General features: G+C 44.0%; 1 protein-coding gene across 3 annotated transcripts in view; it reads right to left on the bottom strand.

Annotated features, from left to right (window-relative positions):
- Nucleotides 1–1,411: 1,411 nt before the first annotated feature.
- Agbl4 (ATP/GTP binding protein like 4) overlaps nt 1,412–17,761 on the bottom strand; it is a 1,132,428-nt gene continuing 1,116,078 nt past the window's right edge. Inside the window, exons 12-13 of one of the 3 annotated variants that reach the window (XM_029476352.1) lie at nt 9,105–9,201; nt 1,412–2,823 (exon numbers count right to left, since the gene is read on the bottom strand). In XM_029476352.1, the coding sequence (XP_029332212.1) occupies nt 2,703–2,823; nt 9,105–9,201 (218 nt within the window). In that variant the 3' untranslated portion in view covers nt 1,412–2,702. Of the gene's footprint in view, nt 2,824–8,016; nt 8,436–9,104; nt 9,202–17,761 lie in introns of those variants that run through there. The other 2 variants (XM_021161010.1, XM_021161009.1) reach the window with 2 other exon arrangements.

Genomic DNA, 17,761 nt, shown 5'->3' with positions numbered 1-17,761 from the left:
GCTGAGAGCCTGTCTTCACCAGCTTGATGTTATAGGTATGACCTTATCCAAGAGCACTACAGAGGAACTGAGCTTGTCAAGACTTCCACAAGGGCCAGTGACAACCCCTGGGCAGTCTTGTGTGTTTTGTCAGCATGGAGAAGCAGACCATTGCCAGCCTATATAGTATACCCTAAATAGCATTTATTTCTCTAAGCAATGCAAGACATCAGTATGCTATATGACACCTGGTCAATATGCTATAATTCACAGATAATTTATGTTCTTGTGTCTGGTATTTAATGATATTTTACCGTGAACTCTATTATCTAACAGAAATGTAGCCTGCCTCATGTCATTCCTTTCCAGAGCCACAGACCAGGGGTGATGCTACAGAGCACCTAGCTTCAAACCCAGCATTCCCCTAAGGAAGGAAACCCTTCTTTCTCTACTCATACTCTGGTTGAATTCCTCTGATAATGAGAAGCTTACTACCTCCCAAGGAACTCATGGTTGGCTGTTCTCTTTAATAGAACACTTTCTTCAGCATGAGCTGAAGCTTGTCTTACTGAATCGTAGTCCCGGGATTTGACCAAATTAACTCTGGTCAACACAGCATAAATTTACTTCTTTTGTCCCATGATGTCCCTTAAACATTGAAGAGATTGTAACCTTGCTTTCCCATCTCTACCCTTCACTTTCTTCCTTTGGAAGTGAGTATTTTCTTTATTATTATTAATTTATTTACATCCCTCCACTTTTATCTCAAAAAGAAACGCTTCTACTCCCCTTGTCCACCTCTAATGACAAGTGATTTCCCCACACCTCTCCATATTGGTCATCTTTCAAGTGATCATAGCTATCATTTAATGAGCACAAATGTTTTCCATACCTAAGTTCATCAAATCATCATAACTGTTAGAGTGAGAAGGGTATTACAAGTGAGAGACCCGAGATTCATAGAGGTAAACTGACTGTTCTGTATTCTATAGATGTTAAGACATAAAGCAGGGTTTGAATTCGGAATTAAAATCTGAATTGCCTGTCTTCAAGTTTTAACCTGGGTTCTAATCAGTCAACAGGCTTTTAAAAACACAGTGCCTATGCACGGCCACAAGAGATGGGTGTGGAAGGAAAGTCCATCTAAGCTACAGTCTCATTTTATGCTACCCACCCTTGTTCACATTATCTAAAATGATGCTATCATTTCCAAAGCTGCCTCACAGTTGAGCCAGGTGAATTCTTAAGCTCCTCACCATTCTGACACAGGAATTGCAGAGCCTTCAAGTCTTGCCACTCTTCTGCACCTTGACAGAGCCCCTGACCTCAAAAGATTAATTCTAATTTGGGGTTGGCTGGTTGTTCTCCAAGGAGTAGGAAGCCAAGAGGGAAGGGTGCCAAGAACACTCCGGGGAACAGAAGTGCTGCACAAACCACTTTATTTGGGCAATAAAAACCCAGGAAGGTTGCTATGTACACAATGGAACATTCATAGCAATCTGACATATGTTTCTTTGTTACCATTTCTGAAAACCAGTATGTGAAAGAGAAAACAAGCTTTGCTCTTGATTTTTGCAATAAACGTTGAAAATCTCCATCTCAAACACAAAGACTGTTTAACTGGAGTTGTGTGCTGAAGGCCCTATCTCCCTGGAGCCTCCCTCCCTCTCCCTATCTCCTAATCCTCATTTCCGGGAGGTCATTTTAATTAGCAGGCTGTCATGGTGACTCAGCCTGCTGCTTCCACAGGCAGGAAGGGAGTAGACTCCCCTGGACCCATTCATCACACAAAGGCACTTTAAGCTTCAGGAAAATGCACACTATTTGGCTTGCCTCCCCTTGGGAATTGCTTCTGCTGTCCTTGTCTTTTATCTCCCTACCTGCTTGGAGTGTGCTCCTTTGTCTCCTGTAGCCCCCTTACCTGGTAGTCACCTTGTTCTCGTTGCAGATTATCAGTGCTTACCTCCCTTGATCCTTGTCACCAGGGACTGCAGACCTTAACCACAGCAGTTCTTGGGAATGAATGAGCAATACTTTTTGTTTGGGGGAGCTAGAAATTCAATTAAACTAGCCAGGAAGTTGAAAAATAGCTTTCAGAACAGTTTTCTGAAGTTGCATGCTGGGGCTTGAGGGAGCGAGAGAGCTTATAGACACAATGCCCATATTTTTTAGACCACTCTGATTTCAAAACTTCTACCCCATTGTTCCCAACAGCATGTTTGCCTTTGGCTTGTATGTGTGTTGTTGTTGCTTTGGATCAGAAAATACGGAGACTGCATTCCTGAACTAGAAACAACTGCAACCTATTTTAAGTGAAGTCACCAGCATCATGACTCTGTGACTTTAAAAAGGTGAAAGGGTCTTCCAGGGCACTGAACCGATGTGAAGGGAAAAAGGGGCTTCCAGGGAACTGAGTGGTCAGACATGTGGGACCTCATGAGAGAGGTATGTAGGATTTCCTCTGCTCCATGGAAGAGAAAGCCTGTGCTGACCTGATTCCATTCTCACATTCTGTTCAGCCTTGAGTTGAAGGCTCACGATTGATTTCCCATTGGTAAAGGGGAAAAATCAATGATAAAATTTCTCTCTTTCCCTGACTCTTTCACTAGCTTATGCATTATCCTGAAAACCCCTGTCTTGGAAACCAGGAAAGGGCACTTAATTTCATGCCCCAGCAAGAAATGCATGTTCCTGCACCCACAATGCCTCCTGGTGCCATGTCTTTAAAAGGGGGTTGATGGGTCTTTGTGGTTCAGTGAGTTCTTCTTGTCCCCTTTGCCAATGGAGACGTTGCTGGTTGAGCCCCTCGGGGGTGGGTGCTTGCAAGGAGGGGCTTTTTCTTTCCTGTAAAGGGGAAATAACAGAAAGAGAAGACAGCACATACACACACTGTAAGGAAGTCACTTATGTGCATGTCCATCATTTGACAGGGACCTCCTAGGTACAGCAGCCTTGCCATCTTCTCTTTGTCCCAGAACCCAGTCCAGGTCTGGTTTAAAGCAGTCATGGTAGCCTAGTGACCATCTGTAGGATAGATAACTGGGTAGCCAATGGATAGATGAATGGATGAATTGATTGCTTTCTTCTAGGTCTGGAGAAAGTTTAACTCTCCTACAGCTTCAATCTGGTTGGTATCTTGCCACTTCCATTCCAACTCATTTAACACATTATATACGGGAAGGAGATGGGAACACAAAAAAGCTATAGCTAGGAAACCTGGAAGGGGGCTAACAGGATTATGCTGTCTTGGGGTCCCATGGACTTGGGAAACCCCTTTTGAAGGAGAGAGAGAGAGAGAGAGAGAGAGAGAGAGAGAGAGAGAGAGAGAGAGAGAGAGAGAGAGAGAGAGAGAGAGAGAGAGAGAGAACACTTGGGAGGGCTGTGACATCATCCCGTCATTTCCCGCACGCTCACCAAGGACCTCAGAATTCTAGTTTTATTACTCAGTACAGCCTAATCGCAGCAACTCTGTCTTCCTGGCATGTTTGGAGAACAGAAGTGTGTCTATTTTGCCTTTATGTTCCAGCACTGATTACCCAGCACCCAGTACTTAACACAATAACCTTACCACCATCATTCACACAAGAGATGATGAGCTCCAGGGGAGCAGAAAATATTTTAATCGCTGCTGTATTTACCTCATTTTGTGCCTTCTTTGTTTTAGTTTTGACTGACAAATTGATTTATGTAGTCACTAGATTAATATTTTTTCTCAGTGGGAATAGTGGGCTTAATTTTAAGTCTCAAAGAACTGCTCTGAATTCCCAAGTTGGTTGAATTCAGGAGCGTATCCTTGGGCAAGGCCCTGAACTTCTCTGGACTTCGCTGTACAATGAGCATAAGCTATTCCAGCCTTCCAGCAGTGTAGTGTAGTTAGATGAGAGGGTATGATTGAGCACTCCAAGTGTCTTCCCTTCTCTCCTGTCATTTGTTGACTGTGGCTGCAGAGACCCTGGACATGTCAAAGGCACAATCAACATTGATGCCGTCCTCAATGGGTTTAGGTTTAGTGGAGCCCATACCTGTGCAAAACCACCATTCAAAATGAAGATTACAACATGAAGTCAGAAAGTGGTGAATGCCAGAAATAGAAATGGAGTGGGCTGTCTGAATTAGGAGTGACGATGTGGCTTGTGGCCATTATACTTAACCTTGGCCTGACTACCTTTACTCATGGTTGATGAGTCACAACCCAAGGGGAGATGGAGTAGGGGACAGCACACACACACACAGGGCACATGGCCTTGACATATCTTTAGCCCCAAGCCCCAGTGCCTGAACACATACATTCCTTGGACCTGGCCAACCTGAGGAGACTTTCTAGTGCCAGTGACATGGGCCTAGACCTCATACCCCTTAACACTCTAGTCTTACAAAGCTGCCATCTGCAGACAGTGTCATCTATAGAAGTTTGCTTTGTTTACAGCACTAACAGTGGAAGTCAGGGCTTTACATGTTCTAGTCAATTGCTATGGCCACTATAGCTCTGAGACAGTATGACCTTAAAGGAGTCCCTTCCTGGATAGAAGGCTCTATTTCTTTCTTTTCCAAAAAGGAGAAGAATGCATGCTTTTTCTTGTTGTTTGTTTTGTTTGCCTCAGACTCTGGTGAAATGAAAGTTGGAGAAGAGGGACTTATATTGCCTTCCATCCGTAAAGCATTAAAGGGAGTATTTCTTAACACTCCAAGGGAGCATAGGACACAAGACAGTATGCTTTTATAGGACAAAGAAGATGTAAGGTCCCTAGTGAGACAGGCTTGGGTTTGTTGCTACAGAAATAGCTATAGGTAGATGGTAGCATGGCGATAAGGTGTGCAGTGACTAGTGAGGAGTGCGAGGTTGAAGAAGTGGCTTGTGGTGCAGTTGGGATGGCAAAGTGCCACTGTAATTAAAGATAGGGTACAGAGAAGGAAAGGAGACCCTAGACAGCAGATGCCTTAAACCTCCACACTCTTCTCTACTCCTTTGGACTTGTCTGTTTGGAAGCCAACTTTCCAGGTTTTCTACAGTTCTATGGGTACCGTTTAACACCCCAGCCACCATTTTTCTGGAAGGTTGCACATCTGTATATGTCATATGACTTTGGGTTTGATGTGTTTTGACTCCCAAGTCAGGCTTGGTGTGGAGCAGGTGTTTCTGCGGTATGTGGTAACTAGAAATGTTTACCATCCTTCATTCTGTCTCTGACCACTTGGGTCTTACCACTGCTGTAGGCTTCGTTGGGTCCTGCTTCTTGTTATCTTTCCAACCTGGAATACCATCATTTCCTTTCTACTCCTCAAATCTCAACTCTTCATGTTCTTAAAAAGTCAAGTCCAAATCTTACTCTACCCCTGAGGCCTTCTTGGGATGAGCCTGGTAGCTATCAAGTACTCTCCAGGTTATCTGGTTAGGACTCTTCCATAGGGCAAAGAGCTTGAGAAAGATTTGTGACTGCCACCAACTCCCCCATCCTCCCATTCTACCACTGTATACTTGGTTGACTCCAGAGCTTATTCGGGTCTTAAGGTGTGCAAGTTCTACACCATGAACTAAGGATTCAGGAATGAGCTTGTCTAGTGGAGAAGCCAGAGCTGCAAAGATACCAAACAGGATAGCACAGGAGGACAGGAGGTGTGTATGAACTGCAACTAAGAGCCCAGCAGAGGAGATAGCTCTATCTTATGCAGGAAGAGGAGCAGAGAAACAGGATGTGTCATCTGGACCAAGTGTTGATGAGTTAGCATGAAACCAGCATCTACAAAATGAAAAGGAAAGCATTCCAGGATAAAGGAAAAGGAGAACAAGCTATAGAGGCATGAACATGGACAACACACAGGCTGATGTATAGGGAAGGAAATGGTTAAAAGCAGGTGCTCTCAAGGGCATTCTAGGAGGCAGGATATCAAATTTAAAATACTGGTTAAGGTCTTGAGTACAATGAAGAGTTGTTGGAGTATTACTCTGAAAGTAACAGAAAGCCATGGAGGTTTGTGAGTGAGGACATATCTGATATGAAGTTGTGTATAACTACTTAGACTGTTAAGTATTGTTATATTTTGCATGCTATCAACTGGAGTTCCTGATGGGCTTATGCTACCCTCTAGTACTCAAAACAAGCCTAACACAGGAGGTATTCCTTACATCCTTGTATTCTATGCATCAAATAGATCATGACAGCACTGTGCAGCAGCCAATGCAGAACTTGAGTCTACCTGGTCAAGGTAAGCTTAACTCCAGACTCATGGTCTGCCCACCTGCAGACATAGCCTTGGTCCAACCATTTTCCCCTGTTTGATTTTATCCCCTTCAGTTCTAGCTCTAAGGGCCATGACATTGTAGTTAAAAATAAATATAGGGTCTCAACTTTACTGATCAATGCTAAGCCTCAGCTTCCATGCCGTCATTGCTGCCTCTCTCCAGGACTTCTTCCTGAGGGGCGGCCCAGCACCCCAGAATGTGACAGGCTTCCACCAGTTTATGGGAAGAAACTGTCATATGGCAATTATCCATGGAGATGGGAGAAAACAAAGATTAATTTTGAGTCAAAACATGTAATTTTCCTTTATAACCAGAATTGCTCTTTCACTTACGCTATTTGATGCTTGGTTGGAAAAGAATACAAAAGGGGGAAACATTCAAATCCCAAAGGAGAGCCAGAGGCCAGTGATCTGGGGAACAAATTTATTCTTAAAGGACTACTTACCAATCTGGAGTTGGGTGGGACTCATAGAGGCTCACTGGGCCCAGAAGCAGGAGTATGGGCTTGGTAGGGAGCTAATTTGCTTTTCCTAACTTAAGAGTGGGTGCATTTGCCTTAAGTCTTCTTGTGGCCTAGTGAGGACAGAAGTCTGCTGAAAAGGACTTCAAAGCTCAGGGTTGGGGTGCCCTGAGCAGTTAAAAGCAGAGGCTCTTAGGAGGAAAACTGCCCTTCATCATTCTCAGTTTCAAGCCTCCTCTCAATCTGGACAAACCTCTCTTGACTGAGGCTGAGCATCCCACAGAGGGGTCAGGCCCTGGCTCCAATTCTGGCTCTGAGGCTTCTGCTCCCTGGTTCTCCTTGTCCTTGCCTGCCATGCTCCAAAATGCATTACTTCATTGAATCTGTGATCATGACACTTACAAAGAAAAAAGTGGTGAAGGATGAAGATAATTTTTATGCAGGCTGACAGAGGACCCCAAAGAGATAATCCCTAAATTAACTTGTAAATGAGATTCTAAGAATTCTTTTGAGTTTTACAAAGCTTTAAATGTTTAAGAACTTTAACCAATCAAGAGTGACTTCTAAAGAGTGAACTGAAAACTTTCCTCTAGGGGTGAGCTCCTCAAAGGCAGGGTCATACCTTAATCACCAACTCATCCCAGACCTCCCTCCCACCAGAGCCAGGTGTAGCATGCTGTCTTCCACAAGTCTATGAATGGAAGAATGGATGGGTGTATCCATGCAAGTCTGTTTGGTACTGCATAGAGAAGAAATAGAGATAACCTCCTGTAGGGGGTTTTAATGCCTACATAAAGGTATTATGGTAGACATAAAGTCTCCAGATAATCTGTTCCTAATCAGATTGGATGTCACTGGAGTGCACAGCCATGAAGACTGTGTGGATCAGGCCTTAGAGGGATACAAGTCATTGAATTATGGAGTCTGGATCAGCCCAACCAGGCAAGTCAAAGAACATGTCACAGGCTATCAGAAACTGGCAGAAATAAAAAATTCTGACAACATTTGGGGGTACCTACTGTGTGCTAGGAATTGTCCCAAACCTATATCTAATCTTCAGAACCATGTTAAGTTGTTGCTATTATTTCTGTTTAATAGGCAGATGTAGAAAGGCCTAAAACCCTATCACACTCCTGAGAGACAGAGACAGTCCACTGATGGAGCTCTATTGCTGTATAGTTCAGGTAGCTTTGGAATATGAAACACACTCTGTACTATCAACATCACGACATCAGTAAATCTTCTGTTCCTTTCTGGGTCTCTTTCTCTTAAAGTGCAAGACAAGACATACATGAACTAAATAAGATCATGTACACAAAGGGCTTCATACACTAAGTAACGGTGATTTACATTTTATTAGTAGTAGTAGTGGGGGATGGAGGAAGATTCATGGTGCTAAGCTCCTGAGGCATCAAAGCACATCGTGAACATCAGTGAAAAGAATGGTCTGGCAGGAGTATAGAGTTGGACATTGCCATGTCATTCCAGGAGGCTGGGCTACTAGGGGAACAGGAGATGAGGCCCAGAGGTAAGGTACTGCTACCACAATCCAAATGCCACTGGATGTCATTGCCAAGATGCTCATTGAGTGCTTTACCAGAACACATGGGAACTCCCAGCACTTCCAGTGGTTGTTCAGCCCTCAGACAAGATTGATGCTCCCATCCTAGTCTTCTTTCCTCCTTGGATCTACAAGTGGGTCCATCAGAGGAGTGAGATGGAACTTCTTAAAGATGTGTCCTCTGTAACCTAAATCTTTGAGTGTTGAGGGAAGGGGCTATCATAGACTGTGGGGATACTTGTACACCTAGCACTAGTGTTTGAATATACATCTCACAATGACCTAAAAAATATGTACAACAGTGCATGATTTACAGATTAGGGGATTGAAGGATTGGAGTTCATTTGGAACCCTTAGAGGATGAGTTATCTTGTTAGATATATGTTAACAGCCAAGCTAACTTAGATCAGTGGCTGATCTTGGCTCCCCAGAAATACCCCATCTCTGGAGGTTCCTAGGGTGGACCTGAAATGAGGTGACCCGCCATTGAGATAGGGTATCATCTGACAATACTATTATGAAGACTCTGTGGATTGGAGCTCAGAGATAAAGTTTACTGACTGTAAAAAGTGGACCCTGAGTCATCACTAAGCCTGACCAACCTGGTGAGTCAGGGGACTGACTTGCCCTGGACCATGGTAAGCTAGTTGTCAATCTGGGATGACATCCCAGAAGCTGGAGGTGATGAAGCTTCATGAATGCCCTATGCTTAGGAAACCTTCCAGACTCATACTTGTCTGGATCCATATGGCAGCAGAGCTGGGGTTGCCCTTCCTATAGCACAGGTGGGAAGCTAAGGGCCATCAGAAAGTTAGTCCTAGTGAAGCAGGACCCAAGCCTGTTTGCTTGGCTCTACCACTTACCGAAGCCTTGGCATGGGGACTGCTATCTTCTCAACCAGGGAGTTCAGCCGGTAATAATCTAGAAATGTTCTTGCCACGTTCCGTCCCAGTTTCATATCTGCAGGTGTGTGTTAAGAAGCAACTTTGAAAACAGACTGAAGCAGGGTGAAAAAATGAAAATAAAGCAACAACAGTGATAAAGATGACATCATAACTCCCCACTCTAGGGTTTTGCTGTGCACTATCTTGTTGGTCTTTACAAACCTTCAGAGATAATTATGATTCTTGTTTCATAGACAAGGAAATTAAAGTGCACAGAAGTGAAGGATGGGAGTGGGCATTGGGGTCAAAGTAACTATACCACAAAATCTGTGTACCTAGCTTGTAAATATCATTGGGATTTTCAGGTCTGGCCTCATGTTGTCCAGAATGAAACCCAATGAGCAAGACTCAAAACCAACATACCCTTTGCTGTTTTAAGATCAGGGCTTACCTGACCTTCAGGAACTAGGAATTCTCTTGAGAGTAATCTCAGGAAAACCCTCTCACTCTAAATAGAATCCCATTTCACCTTGCTATTTGAAAAATAATGAATCTCTAGGGTATAGATTTATAACCTATTTATCAAGTCATAAATTCTCCAGGGAAGGAGAAAGCACCAGTTCTATACTGGTATTAACACCCTGGCATCAGTCTATGCATCACATCCACATCTCTGGGTTTTTCTGTTATTTCCTTTGCCTCAAGGGCCTCCCTGACTTTCTATCAGCTATCATACAGCCATGTGTTCTCCCATTAGTCAGTACCTCTTCATTAGATTTTCCAGGACCTTCCCTGCTGTCATCCCAGCAGAGGGACAGTGTTGTCCAGGTGAGAGTGTTGTCCTTGCTCCCTACCTCCGTGGCTTTAGAAGTGACCTCATTGAGAGCATGTATACGTTCTTACAGGGTGAAAATTGTGTAATCACAGTGGTTCCTCTATCAACTTCCATCAGCTCCAAACATCCAAGCTGTCACCCTTCCCCATGAAACTTCTCATCTCATGATTATGTTCACCTCTTTCCCCCAGAATAGGTCAGCATCACCTGTCTCCTGGACCATCATCATCCTGTTCTCTGAGCCTCCTGTCCCCGAATAGCCGACTCTAGGATGTTTCCAATAGTGAAGTCAGAAGCTACATTATTTAGTCCTATCTGATGCTGTCACTCAGTGACTGAAATCCTTCAGGTTCTTTCTTTTTTTTTTCTTTCATTTTTTATTAGATATTCTCTTCATTTACATTTCAAATGCTATCCCCAAAGCCCCCTATAACCTCACCCCACCCTGCTCCCCAACTCACCCACTCCCATTTCCTGGCCCTGACATTCCCCTGTACTGGGGCATATGATCTTCACAAGAGCAAGGGCCTCTCCAGTGTCTTTGTTTTTCTTTTTCTTTTTCTTTTTCTTTTTTTTTTCATTTTTTACTTTTGGTTTTTTTGAGGTAGGGTTTCTCTGTGTAGCCTTGGCTGTCCTGGAATTCATCTGTGGATCAGGCTGGCCTCAAACTCAGAAATCTGCCTGCCTCTGCCTCCCAAGTTCTGGGATTAAAGGTGTGCACCACCACTGCCCAGCCTTCAGTGTCTTTCAGTTGCCTTCAATGTACAGATTTCTGACACAATTTACAAGGCTGTTTATAGCTTGACCCTTGGTTATGTTCTTAGCCTGCCTCTTGCTGCCTCCTACCTCCTTTTGCAGTTCTCCCTCTTCTAATCTTGTAGCCCCTCAGTCTTGGTTCATCATATAACCCACTAGACCACCATGCCATGAATTCCTAAAAGGACCAGCTCCTTCTCAGCCTTTAGACCTTGTTTCAATTATGACTTCAGTGGCTATATTCTCCTTGGTGCCTTTGCTGGGATAGGGTCCCTACTAGGTTTCCCATAGCATCTTTGCCAGACTACTCAGCAATATTGAATTTTAACTAGTCCTTTTCAATAGCCCCTCTAGGCTATACAATCTATGAGGCAGAGACCATCTCTACTTGACTCATCTAAATACCTATGGGCTTGCCTGACAGTAGCATGAAAAGCACACACACACACACACACACACACACACACACACAAATGGAGTAATGACAACCAATAGCTAAGCAGTGTTGCTAAGAAATCTCCTAACAATCCAGTGAGAGAAGTCGATTACTGTTCCCACTGTTCAGATAGGGTAAGTGACTTTGCCCAAGGCTGGATGCCTTATAAACACTGGAACTGGGATTAAAACCTAGGCCTTGCCTCCTTGGGACTTGTACTATTTCATGGTTGCACCCATCTTTCTCTTACCTAATTAACCATCTGGAACCCAGCTCTATTGGGGGACACTATTCACAACCCTGACCCAGGAATACAGATTGCTGATTCAGGGGGATGTGCAGAGAAGCAGCAGCCTGGGGCTAGTCCAAGAGAGTCTCTGGAGAAGGGCTGCTTCTAGCTGGACTATAAAGACTATTCAGAAGGCCATGAGCTAGAGTGTAGAAATGCATTTCCATTCACACATGCAAGTAGACAAATATTTTCTTCATCTTTCTTGGGGTCTGACTGTGAAGGATCTTATTCTGTGCCACATAGCTGATAACAATAGAATCAAGAGTCAAATCCAGGCAAGTCCGATTCCAGACTATGAGTTTCCACTGCCCTGGGCTGTTTCTCAACTTGAAGGCACCTTTTCTGTCAAAGCCTGAGTCATCCCAGGTCAGCATGGGGTGGGAGGAGGAAGCACACCAGGCCCATTGTTTATGGCAGTGAGATGTACTGCAGGCTTGCTGTGCTTCTGGGCTGCCACCTGCTTTCTTTCTCTGGCTGTGTCTGACCTTCTCTGTCCCCTTTTCTGAAAAGTCCACAAGCTGGCACTGAGCATGGTTTGTCTGCTGAACATCCCCTAGAGGCTGTCTCATGGCCAGGGCCTGCAGAGGCAGGCTGGCTGCTTGAACCCAGACAGTCTTTAGTTGGCTTGGAGCAACCAAACCATGGATATATGTGTTGAAAGAAATAGCTGCAGGGTAAGGGAGAAATGAGAGGTCCCCATGGACTGAGCTGATACGTTTATGCAGACGTATTTGGAAGCAGATGTGTCTAGCCCAAATTGTGGTTCTGCCACATGCTATGGATAGCAGATTTTAATTTCCAAAAATGTCTGCAACATTATCTCTGGTCTCACATTCTAATATGACCTTGATGCTCCTTCCACTGAAAGGCATAGTCTTATGTTCTTTCTCCTTGAGTTTTCACTGACTTTTAAATGGCTTCTAACCAAAAAAATAACACAAGTGGGAGAAGTGACATTGTGAGACTTGTGTGGCAAGGTCAGATATGGCAAAGTAACTGCATCTTGCATTATGGAATACTTGTGCTAGGAACCTAAGCTTATAGACAAACAGAATGACCACCCAAACGTCCTGGGACTATGCAAAGAAACCAAGAATAGACTCTTGGTCAGCCTTCACTTCTATATCACTCTGATATTCCAGCCCCAGCCACTGTTTCCCTACAACTGAATCAGACTCCACAAAAGACCCTCCCACTGAGACTCACCCAAATATCTGACAGAGAACATGAAAGGATAGCATTGCTTTAAGCCAAAAATCTTAGGGGAAGAGTGTCTAACACGTAAATAGAGTACTAGACACCAAATGACCTTGCACAAGCTACTCACTATCCCTGAGCCTCCATGTCCTTGTCCATGAAATGTCTGCTTCACAAGGTTGCTGGGCTGCAGTGTGGGGCTGTATGTAGTTGGTTGGTAGCACAGAGCCAATGAATGGTGAATGGGTGGGTGGGTGGATGGATGGATGGATGATGGATGGATGGATGGATGGATAAATGGATGGGGGAGAAAAAAACTGATCTCTTCATTATTTTCTATATTTAGCCAGACCCAAAGCAACACAACCTTGATCACCAACAACCTTGAATGTCTATAAAGGAGTTGGGCTATTCCTAAGTACTCGTGCTAATAATCACTTTGGGTGGGCTCTTTTAAAATGGCAGTTTTTAAGGAGGTCCTGGTCTTGTCTGCAACAGTCCTCTTCCCTTCTCCTCTCTAGCTGCAAAGCTTTACTCACTCCAGATTATTTCCTACCCTGGCCCTGACTGAGGGAAGGAGCAGAGCAATGGTGAAGGACAGTAGAGATTGAATGAACACTTTCAATTAAAACAAGCTGTCCTAGAAGAAAGATTTAAGATCCATGTAATGAGAGGCAATAGTTTTCTTGGCTGGACCATTTTCAATATATTGCAGTATTAAGAGAGGAAAAACTGGTGGAAGCTCTCAGCCATTCATTACCCACAGACATCTCAGGATAGTTTATATGTTGAAATCTTTCTATCCTCAGGTTCAACTCATTTGTCTATTTCTCAAAGATGGCAGAGAGTGGTCAGCTCTCAGGACAGGTAGGGCCTGAACCCTAAAGCTGAGGATGGAGCATGGATTCAGTCAGCTGGGGTGCTTGGAAATTTGGACTGATTCAGTGACTTCTACCCACTACTACCTTGACACAGAGGAGCTCCATTCTCTCATTTCTCGGGCTCTTTAACAGGTGATTGGAGCTTAAACATATTCTGTGATTTCTATCCATGCATCCATTCATCCATCCATCCATCCATCCATCCATCCATCCATCCATCCACCCATCCATCCATCCATCCATCCATCCATCCATCCATCCATCCATCCATCTATTCATGCATTGATTCAAAGGCTTTTAAGGGTTTTCTCAATGGGTAGACTGCTGAGATACATATCAGGGATTGGGGTTAGATGAAGATGAATTAGAGTCCAGAGGAGGAAATGTACCTCAGTTAACTCTATTACTAAGAAGGTGGTTAGTTACACGGTTGCCTTGACAAAAAATGGCTACTGCTTTTTTAGAATGTGCTCTATGCAATGTAGTTACTGTCACCAATATTCCCCACAACCCAGCAAAACCAAAGAATGAGTCTATATGTATTTCATAGATAATAAAATAATAGGGTTCATGTTATTGACCCAGACTCTCATTCTTTGAAAGTGATGGAGGTAGCATCAAACCCCAGGATCTTCTCAGTTTGTGTGCACTGTTTCTTCTCTGGAGTGTGGCCATAAATCCACAGACCCAATTCTCTCCATGCAGGGGGAGGCTGACTTCCAAATGGAGAAACTGTGAAAGGCTTCAGGGAAGGAAGCTAAGGTCTATAGGACAAAAGACAACTTTAAAAGGGGAAAGGTGAAAATGGGGCCCAGTGGTAGATCACTTGCCTAGTATGTAGCAAGGGCCAGTGTTCAATCTTTTGTACTGCCAAGATGGTTCAGTGGTTAACAGTGTTGGCTGCTCTTCCAGAAGATCCCAGTTAGAATCCTAGTAACCACATGATGGCTTACAACCATCTGCAACTCCAGTTCCAGGGGAGATGATGCCCTCTTCTAGCCTCTGTGGGCACTGCATGTACCTGGCATGCAGACATACATGCATGTGAAAACCCATATATACAAAATAAAAACAAAACAAACTCTTTTTTTTTAAAAGAGTACTTCTTTTCTATAGACAGTAAAAAACAGTGAATACTAGGGGTTGTGTTTATCATTTGTTCATTAACATATTCACTGATCACATAGTTACTGTTCAGGCTTTTGTTTTTTGTTTGTTTGTTTATTTGTTTGTTTTGAGGATTCAGGGTATAATAGCTGAAAATCAAACAAAAACAATGGTTTTTAAGGCTAGAAGTGGAGACAAATTAAAAAGTATAAAAAGCATGGCAAAGTATGAAACTGTAATTCTAATTACTTACTGTAGGCTACTGTAAAGAGTCTGACTCTGCTAAGTGAAAGAAAGGCCACTGGACAGGTTGAAGCAGGAAAAGGACACACCCTACTTTATCCCAGTAAGAGGTCTCAGCTATGTAAAACATCAGAATCAAGGGTGGAAGCAGAAGAGCAATGGTCAAGGGGGTGGATGTGGAGATCTGGATGCTGCAGGAGTAATACAGATCAGAGGCATTCTCAGTGGCTGTAGGAGACAAATAGTGACTAAAGAGACCTCTGGTTTTCTGACTCAGGCCTAGACCTGAGCATGTGTGAGGATTGAGAGACCACAGGGTTGTGACCTGGGCCCTGTTTCTCCTCTAGGCCTAGCTTCTCTGTGAGTAAATGTAACGTACTGTGCTCAGACATTCCATCTCCTCATCCTTCCATTCCGTAAACATTATTGAGAGAGCACTGATACTCAATGATACTGATACTCACAAGCGAAGCTCAGGGATGCATCCCTCCACGTACACACATACTGGTACCTGGAAATTTCCAACTCTCAGAGCTCAAGTCTTACAAACTTCCCTCGGGTCTGGAACCTTTTCCATTGTCCTGGTCCTTCCCTCACTGCCTGCCCCACAGCTCTGCTGCGTTCCCTTCACACTCTCTAGCAACACCACCACATGGCCAGCCCTGCCCTGCCCTGCCATGTGCTAAGGTCCCCCACCTTCCTACCCTGAACCATCTCATTCTCTCTTCCCCTTGCTGTGTTCCACATGCAGCTCCACTCCCTACCTTCATTTTGCTGATGAGACATCACAAGTCATTTTTTTCCCATGAGATACATTAAGTATTGGTCCCAAGGAAGACTAAAGGTAATTCTCTCACTCTCTCATTTATATGCTTGTTAAAAGTGACCATACATCAGACACTGTCCTGAGAGTATCAGGCTTCATGATAGTCTCTCCTAGTGTCACATTGGGTCCAAATCAGAAAGCTTAACACCCACCTGCCCACTATCAGGAAACCTTGACTTAAAAGCCTTCCTCTGCTCACACTGATATCCCTGCCAGCAATGGATGATCATCTTTAAACAGGAAGATTAATTCTGCAGAGGGCTACGCCAAAGACAAGCCATTTCTCTTTGGTAAGGCTGACAGCATGGCTAGAATATTAAGAAGCAGCTATCTGGGGACCCCTAGGTAAAGCCTGGAGAACAATGCAGTGAGGATACATCTTTTGTCTCTGCTTCCCTTGATAGTCCTCCTACAAGGTCAGACTGGAGCATGACTAACCAGATGAATCCTGCTCTGAAGCAAGGGTGCAGGTTGCAGGTATAATCATAGAGGCCTTTGCAAATGCACAAAAGTCTCCCAGACATCCTTGAGAGTAGGAGGCCTAAAAAATGAGGAGGTGGGAAAGGGAGGGAAGGAAGGAGGTCGGGGGAGGGGGAAAGCAAACAAACTAGAAAGATGCAAATAGACAAGAAGCTACTCAGAGAACCTCATCAGGATGAAGCTGGAAGATAAGGAAAGAACGATAATACAGGGGATGAGATAGAGCAGGACTGGAAAACTGAAGGAACATGGGGTCAGGGAGGAGATACAGAAACATAGGAAGCAGTGAGAGGAAGAGAGATAATATGACTGGAAAGCCAATGCAGATAATAGAGAGGCAGGAGGGCAGAAGGAAGGAGGCAGATGAGGAGACAGGAAGGGAAAGCAGGAAGCAAATGAGAGATGCTGTGTGAGAGAAAGAAAGAGTGGGTGGTGGTAGACAGACAGGAGGGAAGGTTTACTGAGGAAAGTCAGGACCCAGGGTGGCACAGGTGTCCCCATCCCTACCCTCAGCAGGAGGCAGGCCAACCTGTGACTAGGGGGAAGGTGCCTGCAACCACAACAATGACTTAAGAGTTCAGGATAACTAGGAAGCTCCATATCAGTTTTGATTTGTCATTGGAACAAATAATCATAAATTTGGTGACTTAAAATACAGTTCTGAGGTCCAGAGTCCAAAGTTTCCTAGGCTGAAAAGAGAGTGGTGCCAGGGCTGCACTTCCTCTGGAGGCTCCAGGGGAGAAATCCTTTGTTTCTTGTGGCTTTTGGCATTCCATGGCTTGTGGCTATATCACTGCAGGCTCTGTCTCCTTGGTTCACAGGCTCTTTCTTTTTTCCTTTATTATTTTTTAAAAATTTATTTATTTATTTAATGTATATGAGTACAATTATAGCTTCTTCAGACATACCAGAAGAGGGCATCAGATCCCATTACAGATAGTTATGAGTCGCCATGTGGTTGCTGGGAATTGAACTCAGGACTTCTGGAAGAGTAGCTGGTGATCTTAACCCCTGATCCATCTCTCCAGCCCCAGCTCACGTCACGACTCTTAATGAAGGTAAGATAGCAGTATCCTGCATGCAACTCCACTGCTAAAAGGAGTCCAGCCAACAAAGGAGAAACTGTTGGCCAAGGACAGAAAGGTACTGAAAATGAGGTGACAGGAAAACGAAACATCATGGAGGAGAAGAAAGGCTTCTGAGAGAAGTACAAAGCAATTTGCAGGTCTAACTCAGGGTTGGTGAGAGGGCTCAGAATCTCACACCACAAATATACTGGGTGTTGTTATTTTTTTTTGTTTGTTTGTTTGTTTGCTTTCTGTTTTGTGGATTTTTTTTTTTTGAGACAGGATCTCACAATACATCCCTGACTAGTGTTGAATTCATGATGTAGATGAAGCTGGCCTCTAAATTACAGATATCCACTTAACTCTGTCTTCCACATGCTAGGATAAAAGTTGTATACCACCTTGCCTGGCATGCTGTAAACTGGGTTCTAGTCTACTATCTATGATTCCTTCCTTCCTTCCTTCCTTCCTTCCTTCCTTCCTTCCTTCCTTCCTTCCTTCCTTCCTTCCTTCCTT

This window comes from Mus caroli, chromosome 4, assembly GCF_900094665.2.
Source record: "Mus caroli chromosome 4, CAROLI_EIJ_v1.1, whole genome shotgun sequence".
Classification (NCBI taxonomy): domain Eukaryota; kingdom Metazoa; phylum Chordata; class Mammalia; order Rodentia; family Muridae; genus Mus; species Mus caroli.
This window is presented reverse-complemented; position numbering and strand designations above follow the sequence as displayed.